Source organism: Oreochromis aureus, linkage group 8 (genome assembly GCF_013358895.1).
Source record: "Oreochromis aureus strain Israel breed Guangdong linkage group 8, ZZ_aureus, whole genome shotgun sequence".
Classification (NCBI taxonomy): domain Eukaryota; kingdom Metazoa; phylum Chordata; class Actinopteri; order Cichliformes; family Cichlidae; genus Oreochromis; species Oreochromis aureus.
Window position 1 is genome coordinate 3,698,360 of NC_052949.1, and position 19,585 is coordinate 3,717,944.

The following is a 19,585-nucleotide window of genomic DNA, read 5'->3' on the forward strand; positions in this document are numbered from 1 at the left end:
TAATTCTTCACGAGCGCCATAGATCACGACATGGCTATCCTCCCAGGTCTGCCTTCAGGAGAGGCTCCCAGCAAGGTTCTCCAGCCTGGCTTCACTGAGTTTTTCCAGCAGTCACAAGTCATGCAGAAGTTACAAAGAGCTGAGCTGGAAGGTAAAGCTTTTCATTTACCAGTAGACTGATGCTCTAACCCTCACATGTGATCATGAGCTCTGAAAAAAATGTCACAAATGAATTTGAAATTAGTTTTTCTCTGAATGATGATTTATTGAATTGGCGAGAAGCTTAGCGTCACCGTTTCTTCATCTCAGGAGTCAGCTGAGGTGGTTTAGCATCTGATCAGGATGTAATACTTGGAGAAAACTTGTCATCTGGCCTGGGAGCACATCGGGACCACTGAGGTGTAAGTGGAAAATGTTGCAGAGGAAAAAGATGCCTAAAGGTTCTGGATAAGCCTGGAGCCACTGAAAAAAATGAAGCACAGATTCATCCTCCGGAGATCAGATTTATTGTGAACCAGGCAGACCAACAAAGCAAAGACAGCATTTTTCCATCAACTCCTTTTTTATTGTTTCAAATCCAGGTCAACAGCATACAACTTTCAGGGTCCTCAGTTAGCTCTGTGGAAAGTGAGGAACGGCTGAAAGTCCAAGAGCATGCTTGCTCAGCAAACGGCCCCCGGGTCAATACAAAAGGAAAAGGTCACCGCTGTTCGTCAGCATGACATCAGAGAAATCACGCTCAGGAGGGGCGAAAATGATACCACCGGGCAAAAAGAAAAGAAATCAATCTACAACTAAAAATATATTCTCACTCCATCAATGGAATTACCGTCTTACAAAGAAGCACACGTCTCATAAATAGCAGAAATCTGGCGCCCACGACTCGTCCTCTGACCTGAAGAGCCCTATTTTCAATAGCTGCAGTTCAACTCTACAGTACTGATTATTGATTTCATTAATGTGGACCATTGTTGGGGCAAAAAAAAGTGTTAGGATGGGGAAAAAAGAAACACCCAAACTAAACCTGGAAGGTGGCAACAAAAGATGGACGGACCTTATGGCCATACAAGCGCTGCCTTAAACCTGCATTCTCTGTAATGGCCAGCAGGGGGCAACTCAGAAAGACTTCCATATGTATAGAAGCTCCATGGATCTAAAACCTGATTAAGCAGTTTTCAGCTGATTGTTTTGGGTCTTCTTGAACACGTGATGCTCATTTTAGAAATTTTGTTTGTTATCAGAGTCACAAACAGAGGACATAAGTCCCTTTCAGTTTCCAAATGCAAATATAGCAGCAGAGGAGACCCTCAGCTGGGACCTAAATATGGTGGCTAGGTCCATCTTTTATGTACAGTCTAAAGATGGTGTCCATAAGCTACTGTGCAGCTTAATGGTGTTTGTGTCCCTTTTTTTATGCATTAAACTGATCAAAACTTCCAGAAGTACTAGAGAAATGCAAATTCCTGAAAGCTAACATTGGCCACAGATGTGAAACACCCCGAAATTCCCTTTAAACAGCACTATAAATGGACATCGGTTATTTTGTTTTGCTTAGATGTTAGGAAAGATTTGAGCACCGCATGTTCACCAGAACAAAAGAGGGTTTTTTTCTTATGATGGTATGTCTTGGTCCCAATATTTGATGCAAAAATAAAATCGAAAACTATTGCAGTAAATCAGCGATGGTCTGATTTTTAAGGGTATTTTTAACAGGTACTGGGAATTTTCCGAGCACCACAAATTAATTTCCCTTTACTTCCACAGATCCTCTTTTACAGCCGACATCTCTGCCGGTGTAAGCAGGTAAAATACAGGTGGACTGATTTCAAACACCACCAATACACCCAAAGATTTTCCTGCTACAATACTGCAAGTAATTTGCTGTGAATTGGATGAACAGACTCAGGGTTTAACGTGGATTTTGGGAGGTGGTGCCATCTGATTTGCAGGTTTAAATTGGGCGTTTTTCCCTCTCCCACCTGTGTTCACCTGCGACCCCTCGCACACAGAGTGAATAAAAAGAAAAGAAAACCTGCAGGGGACCATCAGTGGAGGAACATCAGTTCTGCCCTGGCTGGCAGGCAGGGAGGTGAAAGTGGCGAGCACCAGTTGTTTCTAAAGCACCTCACGGATGATACTCTGCGAGTCGGTGATGAGAACGATGAAGGCAGGTGGTTGTCCTGGGGATGTAGTTTAACAGAGACACAGAACATACAGCTGATAAAATAAGAAGCTACATATTGTGCCTGCTCGAGTTCAAACCACCAAATTCAAACGCTACAGCAAACCAACAAAAAAGCAACTTTAGGCTCAGTCAAAAAAAAGGGCGATCATCACCAACGTGTTCGATCAGAGGAGGGCGTCTTTTCAAATTTAATACTGAAAATAGAAACTATTTAAGTGGGATTACTCTGGAGCTCGTAGTGTTTCCAGGTCTGAGCTTTGACTGATGATTGTACTTTAAGGGGCTCATCAAAGAGACCTATGAAAACCTGACGGAGCCGAGCCCACGCTGAAGATTCAAAATGTTAAAGTATACGCTACAATCTGATAAAAAACCAAAAAAGAAAAATGCTTAATTAAATTAACAGTATCAACTCTTAAATGTATTTATACACAGCAAGATTTTCCAGAAGACATCGTGACAGTGAGAGGGGCACTGATGTGAGAAAAAATCCAGACACTGGAGTCTTCGCTGTTGTCCTGAGTCACAGCAGGATTTATTTGAGCCGAGGAGGAGGGCGGCGGGATTATTTGAGGGAAAGGTGGTCTCAGCCACAGAGTGCTTTATCTAAAACGTATTCTGCCTCTCAGAAAAGCAACTGTGTGAAGGGATACAAACCAAAAAAAACTCAGATTCAACTTTATTTTGACTCAGTGAAATTGATGTAAACGAGCAAATCCCTCTGCACGTCACAGAAGCCTGTGAGATGGGAAGGGCAGAGGCTTCGACGTGAGGCGAGAAAAGAAAAGATCGGTGACGCCGTCAGAGTCTCGCAGCTGGTCCTGGTGCAGTGACTGAGCTCGATCGGTGAAGGGCGTGGAAGCGGGGTCGAGGGTGAAGGGTTTTAACTGCGGGGCAGGCTGCACATTTCACAGTGCTCTGTGCCGGGCTGGTTCATAAAGGTACAGTGGAGGCAGGACCACATGGCGGAGGAGGAGGCAGGAACCGAGGGGCCGCCCATGGCCCCATAATCCAGAGAGCTGGAGGGCTGCCCACCCACTGTACCTGGAAGGACAGCAGAGGAAAAACAGGATATTACCACAGTGAAGAGTAGAAGGGGTTTTATGCAGCAGCCTCTCTGGGAAGATATGCCGCCATTTTACTCTGTCAACTGCTGAGTGACCTACACCTTTATGAGCGTTCCCACTACAGGAAACTACTCTGTAGGGACTTCTTTCAGGGTGATTTTCAGGGGCTGATTGGCTAATCCGATCATGCTCATGCTGGCACCAGCAGTCCATTTAAACTAGTATTAAAATAAAACTTTCTACAGATGTTTAGATGCATTTCACATTTCCTGCACAAAGGCAGAGTAACACATAGTCAACGTCCCCCTAGAAACACATCTGTCCTCTCACTCTCAAAGCATCCTATAATTAACTTATCACTCGAAATAAGATTGAAAAAGCTACGACCATCTTTGCTGTTTCTTCTCCTACAAACTTCCATTCAGGATTCTTTCAGTAATAAGTGGATATAAGTGAGTGGATATCAGCTGAACAGCTGAAACAGTATCCATGTATAACACCTGTTTGGTTCTTTACTCCCTGTTTTTAAACTTAACCCTAAGTCTTGTCTATAGATCTAAAACAATTAACAAGGACACTAAGTTACAAGCTAACTTAGTATTAACAGGGCGTCACCTTAGACACGGCTTGTAATACACTGGTGGAAACCTGGAAAATTACAGGTGGTAAAGATGGAGAGGTCACAAGCAGGCAGAGTTTATTTTTGTAGTCTGCTGATTTAAATAATCCCCAATAATCTGCTTACTAATGAGCTCAAATCAGCAGCACACACCATCTGAGTGATTTTCCACTTTATAGAAATGTCTGCAGCTTCTTTCCTCCTGCTGCAGTTGAAAGTCAGTCCAGAGACACATTCGTTTTTTAACCATGGTAAATTATTCATATTTATTAGTAATATTTAATACCAACCATAACAAACACGTATGTGATCGAACATTTTTTGTGCAGTCACGGTTTATTTGAGGCATGTAAGCTTAAAACTGAGCTGCAGTTTAAGATGGTGGAGTCTATTCGCAGGAAAAGAGACTCACAGGGGAGGCAGCTGGTTATGTTGCTATATATTTATGATTATGTGCAGATGAGAACCTTATGAAATGTACCATCAAGAAACCAAGTTTAGGGGCCCTCAAAAACAGAATTTAAATCTGTGGTTTATATAAAAACCTGACTTACTGCACAGCTGCTCGATGGTGGCCCACTGCTCAGACTTCTTCCAGGTCTGTGCCAGATCCTCATTAGAAGTCTTCACTGCTTCAAGTAGCAGCCCGATGCTGTCCTGCAGATACAAACACAAGCTTTCATCTAATTATTCAAGATGCTGAGTTAAAAACAAAAACAGTACACCACAGAGTTTATGTTTGGCAAGTCTGTGTTTTATGCAGGACATCCAAATCTGATCAGGCGGTTCATTACAGAAAAACAATGTTTGTGACCGTCGTGATGGGCCGGTTTGAAAATGAGCAGAAAGGTCTGAGTGAAAACATCCTTAGAGGAGTAACTACTTCCAGACTGGAGAAGAATGCGGTCCAACTCATCGTCTGCATTACAAATGGGAAACAAATGAAAACCTGAAAGCGTCAAGGCTTTGAACTTACTCTCAGAGGCATGACTTCATTGGTGACGAGGAAGAGGAGCAGATGAAAGTCTGACACGATGTTCAGGAATGATGTGGAGGTGCACTGGGACAGGTATGTGGCTAAACTGTGAAAATCCTGCAAACGAACAAGAAAAACAAGATGAATTATTAAACCACACCTTCACAGTCAGGCACTCAGGCATGTCCACACAGTTTCCAGCATGGCTGCTATTTTTAAATTCGCTGTCTGAAAGTTCCTTTCTAAACACTTATGCTGTGCACTCTGAGATTTTATCACACCACGGAAGTGGAAGAGTGTTTTCAGCTATGGGATTTAGGCTCTGACTGGTGGGTATTTTCAGACGTTCTCACAAGGACTTTTGTTGTTCCCTGCTTGCCCACAACTTCCACTGTGGGTTGTCTGGAATGCCAGATTGGCGATGGATTCAACCCCCCGTTTCACTAGCTTGCAAAAAGCAACCACATGTAGAGGTGAACCTACGGATGGATGAACCTGTTTACTTACAAGACCAAAAGCTTGAAGCTTGGCTCGAGCTAGACCAAACTGTGAGTAAGTGCAGACTTTTAGGGAGGGGCAAAAAGACACTGCTGTAACATTAAGAGAAAAACATTTGAGCAAAAAAAGTAATACTTTTCATCTCAAGTATCTTTCTTTTCATCATCTTTGGAATTAAAATACGATTACTTGTCCAGCCCTATTGTGCACTGTGAATTTGTTGCAGAGGGTCAGACTGCACGCTCAGAGTTTTACTGTAATGACCTGACACGTTTGAGGCAAAACATCAAGAAGAAACAGTGATGCATGTGAGCATGTCTGCAAAGAGCAAGTTGAAAATACAGGAACTGTGTTGGCCACACAAATGTAGCACCATTGGCTACATTTTTCTATGACACTTTATCCACTTCCTAAAAGTAAACATGAAGTTGGAGGATTAGAGATAGGGCTGTTCGATATAACGATGTATATATGATGACGATATGAAAAAGCCTATCATTTCATATTACGCTATCGTTTGTTTCGTGGTGTCGCAAAATAAACTGTTTACGGCAATATTTTTTCATCATTTTGATGCTCACTGTAGAAGTTCTCTCTTTCTCTTACATTTAATATAGCCACACTACGGACGGACAAGCGACTGTCTTTATGTGTTAGCGTGAAAACAGTACAAAGATGCAGGGGATGAGAGATCAGTTAAATTTCCAAACACCCATTCCCCAAACTGGGACCATCTATCCTCCCCTTACACCAAATACTTTGATGGCCTTTTTATATCTTGTTGAATCAGATGAGGGAAATACAAACTCATGCTGACAGCACTTACCTGTGTTTCTCCAAGAATATCCCGGTTTTCAATGGGAAAGCGTTGCGTAGAAGAAAAGGTATACTGGGGGTCCTTTGGAAAAGTTGTGGTTATCTACGAAGAAAATAATATTTCTCTATACAGATTTTCTGGAAATGTAGTGTCAGAATATAGTTTGCTGTATTAAAGAAGATATTATTAAAAATACTCACATCTATAATAAGATACTCCACGGGAAGAGGCCGAGCCAGAAATGTGATATCATTTCCAAATTTGTCTTTGTCCTGTTGGATGTGAAAATCAGACAAAACAATCTCAACATCTGGATGAGCTGATAAGTAACATCTAACCCCAAAATAAGTACCTAATATTTATTTTCTTCTTAAACATACACACTATTCATCACATCAGAGCTTTTTTATGCGGCATCTCACCTTATAGAAGACGTCTGGTACGTACTGCTCAGGGCTCGACTCTTTAGCGTAGCCCAGCTCGGGAGCGTCTTTGCAGGGGAGTAGGCACTCGTCTCTCACCAGAGCCATGCACTGATTGGACACCTGATATCCTTCAAAGTGCACCTGGTTATCTGGACCACCTGCACAAAAAACAGCACAGAGGAATATAAATAAATAATAATAAATAAATAATAACCGCTCGCTGACAAACAAAAAATATTATTTCCATTGCAAATAAATTAGGGATGGTGATGATTTTAAAACTAGTCTTGCAAAGGCAACTACCAGTCACTAACAAAGGCCCGCGTTAGGAGAGCTGTGCAGCAACCACAAGACTATCAAGAGAGCCAAAGACAGCTGTGACATGCGATGTGCTGTATAAAGTGGATCAGGTGATCAGGGATCCTGAGATAAGCCAAACATCAATAATCCACAGGTTCCCTTGAGAACCTTGAGCGTTTCACTTGTTCTCGGTAGATGTTGCTGACTGAATACTCCTTTTTTTTTTTAGTCACCTTAGCAGCTCAAGCTGCACTAAACAAAGCGATTTTGAGCTGTTTAAGTTCTCCTTAAATAGCTTTCTGTTCATCCACTAATATATAAATAAGCCGATTAGTTTACCACAAAATGTAATCTTTGACAAAGCCAGAATAAAGTCAGTCTTAATAAGCAAGGACAACCTGATGAGAAGTTAAAAATATCAACAAGGAAATCATGGAAACTGCAATAACGCTATAGTGTGTAAAACACCGAGTGTGTAAAGTCTGTTCAGCATTACACATCCAAGTGATTTACAAACAGTGAAACAGATGGACTTCGCCCCTGCTTGCTGCGAGATGTGTAGCCATGACATCAGCTTTGGCTGCTGGGGCCTCATTCATGCAAATAAAAGTGTTGAGGTCACTGCTGGGTGTTTTCTTGGAACAAATACAAAAGGCGGCAAAAACATTCATCCCTGATTCCGCACAACGTCTGTCTCCACCGGCTTCAAATGCACGCACATTTTTTAAGTCGTAGTTTTACACTTGACAGACCTTACAGTAAAGCTGTAAACTGAACACCTAAACCAGTTTTCTTTAAGATTATAAGAGTTCTATGGATACATGAAAAGAGAGGCTACAACATGCTGAGTGTTGCATTGTGGGATGTGCAGATTAATTCATGTTTTAAGTCTGTTTAGACCAAGGGCCGGGAACTCCAGGCCTCAAGGGTTGGTGTCCTGCAGGTTTTAGATATCACCCTGGGTCAACACACCTGAATCAAATGATTAGTTCATTACCAGGCCTCTGGGGAACTTCAAGTCATGTTGAGGAGGTCATTTAACCATTTAAATCAGCTGTGTTGGATCAAGTACACATCTAAAACCTGAAGGACACTGGCCCTCGAGGCCTGGAGTTGGACACCCCAGCATTAGACTGAACCAAAAAAATTGTCAAGCAGGTTTCTAGGTTTGAGGTAATCTGTGAGGTATCTGTGACTGAACACTTAACTATACTTAGAGATGTACCAAATCCCTTTTTTTTAGCCTGCTGAAGTGTGACCTGCAGATACTGAATGTTTTTCTAAGGCCTTTAACTGACAGCAGATACAAACAAAAAGAAATGATTAAACTTTACGATTTCCCCCAAACTGCAATACGCTACTGGCTCTGACAGAAACAACTCAAAAACAAAGGGCTCTGCTATTTGAAAAACATACAAATACGAAATGAAAATCAGTTGCGTGAGCTGCTGTGCGCCCACTTTACCTGAAATATTTTTCTACAGTTGTGGTAGTTTTATATGACCAAAAAAAAAAAAAAAATCAGCTACCAGCACAATTGTCCAGTATGTTTATAACTTCAGTAGATAAGAGGACATTGACCCCTTTCTGCTTTTCACTACATAATTTTCCACGTTAACGACAAGTTAGGGTGTGACTGTGAGTGTGTGGCGTGAGGATTTGATCACACTGTGTTCCCATTAGAAAAGCCAAAAGGACATTGGGGAAGAGATGCTTTTTTTTGTGGTTTATGATTAAGCAACCATGCCTGCATTGATAAAGTAATCAAGAAAAAGTTCCCCCGTTTCTCATTCATAAACCACTCACAAGAAAAAAAAAAAAGTACCAACCTGTCGCGACCACAGTCACAAATTTGGATCCAAAGTGTCCGTCTCGAGAAAGTCTGCAGGGGTTTGAATGTTCGTTCTGGAAGTATCCCGCTGTAATGCACTCCTCTGCACTCAGGTAATACGAGTCCTAACACAAGTAAGAACATTAAGAATACACAGAGGAAAATACCATAATTAAGACTAACAGATCATCTTTGAGTCAGATGGATCCTCACCTGGTTTCTCGAGTAGCGGACGGTGCCTATCCTCGTATCCTCAGACAGCAGGTCCGTGAAGATCCACCCCACCTGCAGAACAAGCAAACACTTAAATCAGGGGTCCCCAGTCCTAGTCCACGAGGGCCGGTGTCCCTGCAGGTTTTAGATCTCACCCTGGGTCAACACACCTGAATCACATGATTAGTTCATTACCAGGCCTCTGGAGAACTTCAGGACATGTTGAGAAGGTAATTTATCCATTTAAATCAGCTGTGATGGATCAAGTACACATCTAAAATCTGCAGGGACACCGGCCCTCGTGGACTAGGATTGGGGACCCCTGATTTAAAAAATTGCCAACTTTTGTCCACTCATAAGATTATCTGCTCGAATATTCAGTGATTTTACATGATGTAACAAAGGTATAAGTTAAACTCAATTCTTCAAGTTTCCTCTTTTTTATCCAAATGGAACAAAAACAGCCCTTACATATATAAAAAACAGAATACACCAGGTGATATGCAAAAAACACACACACGCACTGATTAACATCACTGCATACACCCAAGTCTTAAAGTTTAAAAATATTTTTTGTGCTCCTTCAGCCCTTCAAAATAAATTTGCATTTCCCAGTACTCCAAATATCCCTGCATGATGTTCTCACACCATACTAACACATCATTACAGCAACAGCATGTGTCTCCACATCACTGTTCCCGTTTTGTGTGAGGGTCACTCTGCTTCACAGTACCAAACACATGATGTGTGAGCCACTAAACAGTGGTGACAGATGACTGACAGCTCCAAACACCGAGCTACACCTGATTGGACATACGCCTGCCTGTGCCGTGCCCTCTGACATATCAGACTGAAACCAACCTCCATAGAAACCTTTCCTTTAACTCACCACCACGATTAGGATACAAAAATAGTATAATATGAGCTAAAAACAGTGCAGAGAAAGGTATTTTTGAAAACTGCCATTAAAAATAAACCATTTCATGCAGAGCAGGGTGACTTTCATTATTTTTTTGCCATTTTTTTAAATCTTAGACTGACCTCTGAGATGCCTTACAGATATGTTATTTAATTACAGAGATTTTCATAGAAAATCTGCAGCTTTAACTGAAGAAGTGTTGGAGTCAAGGGGGTGGGTGGGGATAGAGGTCAAAATGGCCAAACTAACTCGACTTCTGCGGGACAATTGTGGTCGGGCATGTTATGTACTGCCTGTTTTGAGTGCACCCTTAAGTTTCATGTCAGATTTTTCTCCCTGGTCATCCATGCCCCATTTGCAGCAACAGGCTAATCAGGGTCATGTAGGTGTCTTAAGCCTCTATGGCAAAGCAGAACAAGGACATCAGCCAGCTACAGCCTAAGTGGTGGAGTTGGAATCCATTCACTGGATTAAGGTCTGACTGTAGAGGCATCTATTTTTTGTATATATGGTATTTGTAAATGTACTGTGCATCATTTCTCATGTGCATACATACAGTTCTGCCTGTATGCAAACATGAAAGCAATGTGAGGTCAAACAGAGCACTGAGGGGAAATCAAACCCAACCTTGCACATGCCCAGTTTGGCAGCAATCTCGTCCACGGCTGCAGCTTTGGGATCTTCCAACAGTTCCAGGCTGTTCTGGGTGGCATTCTGAAAACACAGCCGAGAAAAACAGCACAGTTATAAATGCAGTTAATGCAACTTTAACCTTATTGAGCAAATAAACTAAGACACAATTTCACTTGCAGAGCAGAATCAGGCAGTAATACGCTCAGAGAGAATGTCCCACCTGTGGGGGTTCGTAGATGGCAGCCACCTCCGCTCTGATGCCCAGGGGGATGTCTTTGTGCTCCGTGTATCTGCCGTACAAGTAGCCCATCCTCTGACTGCCCGTCTTCCTCCAGAAGTCCAAGAAGCGGTCAGCAATGGTGTGGTTCTCAAACATGATGTTGTCTACATGTCTGTATTTCTGGGGGGGAAAAAAGAAAAACTACATTCACATACATGGTGTGATACTCAGGACTGTTGTTTGGATTTTTTAGACATGGATCAAGTTTCTTTGAAGTTGTGGAAGCAGCCGCTCAGGAGGAGTCTGCATGCTGAAATATACTTGGGGATTAAATTCCCAGTGTTGCTCAGCACTTTGTACTGACGCTAACTGTAATGTACACCTGCCATTTAAGATCCTGCACCAAACTTTTACTGTGATCTAAATTATTAACAGGGACAGAAAACATTAAAAATGTGTGCAGTATTAAGCAAAGAGCACATTTTCAGTAAAACAGCTGCAGAGTAATCCAATCCATTCATTTTCTAAACCACTTCAGGGTTCTGGAGCTTATTCCAGCTTTCATATAGTGAAATATGGAGTACACCCTGGACAGGATGGTTCTCTTCAAGTATTTTCGGTGTCATATTTGCTCATAAAAGAAGTAAACGAATATTTCTCCCAACCCTTGTTACTGTGACATACCTGTCTGTTCAGTGTGATGGCACTCGGCTGGCACTTGGTGCAGATGCCCTCCGGCCAGGGAGGGTGACCCTCGCAGCCTGACTTTATCTTACAGCTGATGTTCTCCAGAGCAGCAAACTTCCCCCTGCAGGAGATCAGAACAGTGTCAGAGTCTGACATTATGAGCAACCAAACTGGAAAATTAAAAACAGCCCCTCACTTATCAGCGCCACCGGTCAGCTTGCGAAGGTATGCGTGGAATGACATGTGCTTCACTGGTGGGTCGAGGTGATTCAGGTAGTCTTCGTCAAAAGGCTGGAATCAGAAGAAACATGCTTTATAGCCCTAACATTCATCATTTAAGAAACAAAGCACAGGAATGAAATATCTTACCTCTAGCGGTACACAGTGCACACACTTCCCAAGGGCACCATGGCGACATCTGGAACAAGAAAAGAATGATTAGGTATCCAACATCTGCACTGCGGTCAGATGTGTGCAGCTGGTCCTCTTCCTTACAGCTGCGGATCTCTGTTTCTGTAGATCTTGCCATCTTGCTTGACCAGATACTGATCGATCTCATCTTCCTGGACCTGGGGCGCTGAGAAGGACCGGGGGATCATGGAGGACGAAGAAAAGGGCGAGACGGATGGTAGTGACGAAGATGTGTGAGGGGTGGCCGTGTCCATAACCTCCCCGGAGGAGGTGGAGGATTCTGAAGGGAACAAAAACAACATGTCCCCATGCCTACAAAACACAAGAGAGAAGAATAAGATTATTAAAGCCGTGTAGGTTGACAAAGTAGACAGTATTTCTGGACCCCAACACTCCCCGGAGAGGCAAGAGTGAAATTCAGACTAATTAAAGGTTAAAGTCTGCTTGTTTCAACTTACTTGATCTTAAGAAGGCTGAGGGTTTTGTTCTGGGACACGAGCTCTCCGGTTTTGTTGCGGTTCAGATAAACAGAAAACCCATTAGAGTTGAACCCAAATTCTTTGGCCACCTGTGGGATAAGCAGATACCGGATTTTGACAAGAATATCGATATGACACACATTTCATATAGCCTGGAACAAAAACATTAGTAATCATCAAGACACTTTAAATTCATCATTAAGCATAAATGTCAAAGCCTTGTGCTGCTGGGAGTGAATTCTTATCACATGTGCTGGTTCTTGTGTAAAGACAGTTTGCTCTTGAAAAGATGCCAATCACTCAAAGCAGATTAGCAAAGAATGTCAGCCTGGAGGAACACCTCTTTATGGTTGTGCCAAAACATTTTAAGAAAAGCACTCTGAGCGGATCGAACAGGAGGGTCTCCCTCGTAGCACTTTTACATCACATCATGTAACTGTTATACACTCAGCCGGATGCTGATCATTTCCCTGTGTGGGCCTTTTTCCCGCATACACGCATTTTCAGATCTGATAAAGAGGCTTTAGACAGAACCAAGGGAAACTTCCACAAATCCAAATAGTTGACTCTAACCTGTACTGATGGTAAAAAAAACAAAACAAAAAACACTTACATATTGGGTTGTGTGAAAAAAAAGTTATTTTTGGTATTCTGTGTCATTCTATAAACACTGTTTTACTTGAGACATGTTACACAACTGCACTGCATATTTTGCACCTTGTTACATTTACTAGTTACATACAGACGAGAAAAATACTGACTTCAAATCTGATTAGTCTTTAATGGCTCTCTTACATGAAATATACTGAACTGATAACTGGATTTCAATAGAATTTTGCTAAACACCAATATTTTATTTCCTCACTTTGAGGAAGAAAGTGGCATTGATCCGGTGCACTCCAGAACTCTACACCTATGTCTGAAAAGTACTTCATTCAACAACCACTAAAAGCTATTTTCTCACAGGAGAAAGAATGCTCAGCACAACATTCCCTCCTCCAACATGTAAACCAGTTGATGACGTTGGGAAGGATTCCGTTTGCTTTTAATCTATCTTTAAAGTCCACACTGATAAAATTAGCAGAGAACAGAAGACCAGTGAGAAGCATAGAGGTTGTCTGAGGATCACTTTTCTCACGACACACCAAAAGAACAGCATAAGATCTCATCACTATGGGAAAAGTACACAATCAGACATTGTTTTCAGCTCCTCTCTTTTCTGTCTGAGCTGCAGAAATATAACCAGCAGGACTCCGGCTGTCTGGCTCATTGCTGCACTTCAGTGGGGAGTGAAAACTTTCCATTGATCTGCAAGCTACACAGTCCTGCCTTAACAAATGCATTTTTGATGAGGTGCTGCTGCAGTGCTCTGTCTGCTGTTACATGCTTCTATTTTAGGCTTTTCATAGTCAGTGATTAAAATGCAAATGTAATTATTTCCCACCCTCATGTGTAAAATTGAAGCATAACAGAGAAAATTTCCCCAGAAACAGAGGGGAAAGTGGCTCTTAAGTACTTTGCTAAGTGAGGCTTGTATAACTTGGGAGGAATACCATTTGTCAGCTTTACTATAGGTGTTACGGTGCCTTATTCTTACCTCACATTGTATTTTACCATGTTTGTTGTCAATTTGCTAAAACTTTCTATCTTTGTTTTGCTGATACTTCTCACCTGAACACCTGATATTTTACAAATCAAGCAGATCACTTCATTTTTTATTGTCATTTCACCGGCTTCTGTCCTTTTTGGTAAAGAAGGTCTTTAGATTTAAATTTTTAACTTACAGTTCATGTTTGCAGGTTTTCAAATTCACATCTCTGAAGCCTGTTTGTGTCAGCCAAACTTCTTGAAACACCAAAGGGGGTTCACAGTTCTGCAGAGTTGGACTGACATCAGATTAGGAGTTGTCCAAATCTGATGTGAGTCCAGCTCAGCAGTGATTCAGCACTGGTGCAAATGTTGGGTTCAACATTACCAGACAGCTGTAAATGGGTGCAAGAATTTCCTGTATTTTATGCAGTAGATTTGGGGAAGTGGATTAAATTATTAACAGGCCTTCAGTAAAATTCAAGTCCTATAAAAAATCAGATTACACACTTTTATCTGTGCCTTCTGTGATATGAAGCAATGCCTGGACTCTAAAACATCTAACACACTCCCTGAACACATATTTCCTTGTGCAGTCCACAAAGGACCGACCTGCTCTGTTACTTCCTACACAGCTTCATGCATGTACAGGCACAAGAAGAGGAAAAAAAACAAAACAAAGCCCACAACAACACATAACACTCCTGTACTGATTTAAAGATAAAACATTTTCTAATCAGTTTTCTTTGTGAAAAAAAATAAGAGGCCTGCACAGGTTTTCAGTGTACTGTGGAAATAAAGTACAGAAGGCTTGGATCCAGTTCTGGTGTGGAGGAAAGCAGAGAGTGGGAAATTCTTTGCTTTTTTGCCAGCACACGACCGATGTGACACAACAGATAAATATCAGCTACTGATGTGGATAAATGCCATCTTACTTGCTGATATGCCAATATCAGCTAATGACTATATTTGGTTCGTATATCAGTACATCCTTATGATTGACAGTATTAACATGACTAGCATATCATCACCCTTTGGTTTAAAAAGACCTGTTTTGAATAGGGATGCAACGATACCAATTTTTTCAAACCGATCCGATACCGATACTTGGATCTGAGTACTTGCCGATACCGAGTACAAAAACCGATACTTCTGCCACACACAAGTTAAACTTAACCGGTAGTAAAGAAACGACCCCACACAACTCTTTAACACAAACGAAACGTTTACTGAACGTAAGGGCAGAGACAAATACTGTACAACACATCCCTTTTTTAAACTCAAATGATATTCCAATTCCTTAACCAAATGAAATACACTGTATAAATGACATAATTCCCTTTCAAATTATATTAAACAACCCAACTTATGTTATCACCTTTTGGTAAGTGACTCACTAATATACACTCCAAAACACGTTATATAAATCCACTAAACATACAATATTCACACATGGGCCCCACACACACTCACATTCACACTTGTTGCAGGCCTGTTTGCTGCTCACGCCGGACGATGGAGAAAAATCCTCTTCTCTCCAGTAAGAGCACAAAAGTCTGACTTACAGTTCCGTTGCTCGGTAGGTCGCCGTTCACCAGTCCCACACTAAATCCACTCCCTGCGGACCCGATGCTGTCTCTGCTACAGCGCGTTAGCCAGTCACTGTCCAGCTCTCCGACAGTCCATAGCAGCTGCCTCCGTGGCGCAGCCAAGCAGTCCGGGCTAGCCTTTAGCCTCGGCGGTCATGGCTGGAAACACAGTTTTCCACGGACGGTGGTGCGACCGTTGAAACAAAAAGTCACTTCACCCACACTCTGTTGCGAAGCTCTCACACAGTTAGCTTTCTAGTCACACACTCTTTTGTGCAAGTTAACCTCAGTAAAACTAGCCAAGTCTCTCACTTTGGTTCAGCTAACCTCGTGCATCTCTCCATGCCGTTCTCTTCTGTGAACTGTGAACACCTTATGTGGCGTTCAAGTCCATGGGAATTATGAGTATCTACTACCAAATTCCCATCCGGGCTACATTAGTATCGGTTCATGGTATCGGTTGACTTTTACGAGTACGAGTACGCACACATTTTACAGTATCGGCACTGATACCCGATACCAGTATTGGGATCGGTGCATCCCTAGTTTTGAAGCATCAAGAATAACAATCCTGCTGTTTTGGCCACAAGTAACTGCATGTGATGGGTCTAATAACCAATGAGAGAGCAGATAATCTCCGCTTTTGAAACAGGGTATCACCAAAAGGTCAAAACAAAAAGTTGTTTTTTCCCAGATTTCTATTGGATCAAAGTCTTTTAGCAACTATACGGTGACTTTAAGATAGCCTTTCATTCTTCCAGCCAGAAAACTGTGACCATTTTATTTTATGCCTATTATTCTTGCTTAATTTTACAATGCATAGCAATTTAAAACAATGTGGCACCACTGTACCCTGAAGGCAGCAAACATGGGTAATCTTTGTGAACTGGAGATGAAGTGAGGGAGGGCGTGCAGATTAGGATGGTACTCTGAATTTTGTGACTTTTCAACTGTATGAGGACACGGTGTTACTACTTCCATAAAATAAATAATGACGATGAGCTGACAAAGCCTTGAGGTGAAGGAGTGCTGATGCCTGGCAGTTTATGGAAACACAAGCTACAGAAAATACCTGTTTCCCCTCCTTTACATCTGAAAAAACTGTTTTGAGCTCACTCTCCCTCATCTTCTCCCATGCCTTCAGAAACCCAAGGAGGTCATAAGCAGAACAGAATATGATGGCCCAGGCTTAGATGTTATTGTGTTTGTAACTGCTGGACAACTATTCACAGATTATTGCCATTATCTTATGCAAACATCAAATAAAGCATACTATCTACAGTTGAATTAAAACTATAATGTGTTTAGAAGTCTTTAACTAAACTGTTTTCTTAGCTATTCAGTGGGTTTGTCAGCAGGGATTCTTATAAAAAGGCAGAAGGGGAGGCTTAGGGAAGAGGACAGCAGCAGCCATGACTAATTAAAATCCTGCATTGTTCAGAAGTCAGCCACCACCTTCATTTAAAGGCTGAACTGACCCCCTTATACTGGAGTGCCAGGCCAAACTGATAAATCCTGAGGCTGGAAACCAGCCCTTAGAGTAGAGAAGAAAACAAGATGCTTGAGTGCTGTTATATTTAACACATTACCTTCTTTAAAAAAGCAGCAGCTGTCTCCCTCTTTGTAGAAGGAATTTTTTTCATCCCTTCTGGGGACTGCACCCTGATGATCTAAAGGAGAGACAGAAATAAACCCACAATTCAGTCGTTACAGTACAAGCCCGAATCCATTGTAGCATTTCAAACACCTGTCAGTCAAAACCAGGACGCAGCCCCCCTTTCCGTCCCCCTCCGGTGTCAGTGTCGGGGTATTATGACAACCGTGACAGTGCAGAAAGAAAAGTCGGGTTAACGTCAGCTCATCAACCTCTAGTTTTTAGCTGCAACATGACGATGTTGACATTGAACTACTCTGGAAAGCTGTCAGTGTGTACTGGCTCATTCACAGACTAACTAAATATCACTTTCGTGGTGAATGTGCAACATCACAGCTCCCATCGTTACCGAGCTATTCGTGTTACTGTCATGCTAAAGAGATGAAAGAATATGCCAGTCATTTTAAGCCGGCCGTTATTGTCGCTCTCCCGTTAGCCAACAATGACTCTTTTCATTCGGATGTCGTCAGCTAGCCTACTAGCTATCATATTAGCCGGCTAGCTAAACAGGCCCTGGTCACTCTTAGCTCATGTTAGCTGGCTAATGCTAGCCAAGCTAATTCTGCTGCCTCATCACTCAGGAGTCCAGCTAACAGGCTAGCTAACGTTAGCCGGAGCCCATCCTCCGCTGTACTTACAATATTATCGGCCATGCTGCTCGGGTAGGTGCGCCCGGTAGATTTGGCTTTGTTAGTGGACAGACAGGGTCAAAACAAATATCCCGTAGCGCTGCTGTGCATGTATATGTGTGTGTGTGTATGTCAGCGAAACTCCATCCCGCAACTCAAACACCGGGTGTTGCACACATTAGCGCCCCCATCGATCCCACAGCGGAGCGACCACGGTCGAAACAAAGAAACTAAGCTGGAAACAAGGGTTCCACTTTTATCATTCTTTCTTTTTCTCCCGTCAGTGACTGCCTCCCACCTGAGCCCCCCCGAGTCAGATCCTTTTTAGTATTAAATATGCTGAAAGATGGGATACAAAATATTCCTTTCACACTGAACATTTTCAGAGATAGAGGCTCACTACAGCATTGTTGAGCCCTCCTTGTAAGTGCACAACATTATCTTAATTTTATTCTGCTTTCTGAATTCTTAACAATAACTAACATTTTTCATAAAAAAATCACTATCATAAAATATGAGGCATTGTTTTAACATGTGGGATGGATAAAACTACCGTCTGGTCTATGATGATGAAAAGTAGCCCAAACCCTAAACTCTATAACACTATGGTATGAAAATATGGAATTTCTGGCTTTTAAAACTTTTGTACAGTGTTTAAAGGGACAGGAATGTAATTAAGCATTTAAAGGAGATGTGATGGACTGAGTAGTCAGTAATCAGTCAATTTATATTCTGCTTAGGTTTTGCTGTTTTATGTCTCAAACAGTTACTTATAGTTATTTTTTTATTTGTAGGTTCAAAGGAGGGTGATTTTATGTTACTTACTGTACTTTCTGCAGCGTTTTGTACATTTTAAACCATCATTGTGGTCACTCTTACACTTTCTCACACTAGCTGTATTTGGGTATAATAATTTATGATACCAAATCTCTCTCATTCATGTATGTAAAACAGCTGTATTTTAAATGTGATACACTTATCTAGATATGAAAATGTTTTAAACTTTCCAGACCAGAAGAAATGGCATTTATTCAAATAAATTAATTTTTAAAAAATCAATGTGTTTTTAATTAATTTGATGATTCCTGGCACTGAGCCTCGTATTTGACATGTATTGTCTATAATCTAAATCCAAAAAAGTTCCTATTATAACAATACCCGTAGTTTTACACGCTGTTCATTTATTATTGTTTTGGCTTGTTTTAAGTACCTACCCCCTGTTTAAATGTGGATGTCTTCATTATGAAGTTAAAGTGACACATATAGGTCTTAGATGTTCCCTCAACATCAAGGGAACATCAACAAACCACAGTACCTGCGTGACATTATGTACTTTGCATATGCAGAATATTTGTGAGGCCACAGAAAAGACAGAAACAGCTTAGAATTAGAGAACTGGTGTTATCACTAAATCCCTACAAGACTGATGAGGAACTCATTTATCTGAGGAACCTTGTGGCTTGTGCTCTGTCAGCAGACCTCATAGCTCAGCCACGTGTAGAGGAACAATTTGTTACACTTATGAATGTCACACTGTTGTTATAAATTCTGCTTGTTATGTTTTTGATTCTGGAATGTGCTTTATGGATGAAGATTGTGAGTTGTAACAAAACGATCAAAATTCATCTAATGTGTGCAATAATTTGGTTTCATTGATGCTGTTGTGGCAGCCTTTAGGATTATAAATTATGAGACACCATTCCCTTGGGGGCGGTTGCTTCAGAGCATCTGGCATAAAAATCAGAGAAATCAAACATGCGGAGCGAGCAGCTGTGGGCGAGCAGCCGAAAGTAGCTGAACTTCATTCTTAATAAAAGCAGGATGTTCATCGGCTCATCTCCCCAAC

At 41.7% G+C, this 19,585-nt stretch overlaps 1 protein-coding gene across 1 annotated transcript; it reads right to left on the bottom strand.

The window, feature by feature from the left end:
* Positions 1-2,847: 2,847 nt before the first annotated feature.
* Positions 2,848-17,959, bottom strand: nploc4 (NPL4 homolog, ubiquitin recognition factor). The gene is made up of 17 exons (XM_031743821.2): positions 17,749-17,959; positions 17,046-17,126; positions 12,260-12,369; positions 11,886-12,113; positions 11,760-11,808; positions 11,587-11,681; positions 11,388-11,511; positions 10,704-10,883; positions 10,478-10,564; positions 8,932-9,003; positions 8,717-8,843; positions 6,585-6,745; positions 6,363-6,434; positions 6,172-6,264; positions 4,848-4,964; positions 4,426-4,528; positions 2,848-3,229 (listed from the first exon to the last, which is right to left on the bottom strand). Exons 1-17 carry the CDS (start codon positions 17,761-17,763, stop codon positions 3,069-3,071), a joined length of 1,875 nt encoding a protein of 624 aa, XP_031599681.1. The 5' UTR covers positions 17,764-17,959; the 3' UTR covers positions 2,848-3,068.
* Positions 17,960-19,585: the final 1,626 nt, after the last annotated feature.

Coding starts and splice junctions, on each gene's coding strand:
- nploc4 (XM_031743821.2), bottom strand. Junction 10,565..10,703: donor CCATCTACGAACCCCCACAG/GTGGGACATTCT, acceptor CTGTGTTTTCAG/AATGCCACCCAGAACAGCCT. Junction 4,529..4,847: donor ATGAAGTCATGCCTCTGAGA/GTAAGTTCAAAG, acceptor TTGTATCTGCAG/GACAGCATCGGGCTGCTACT.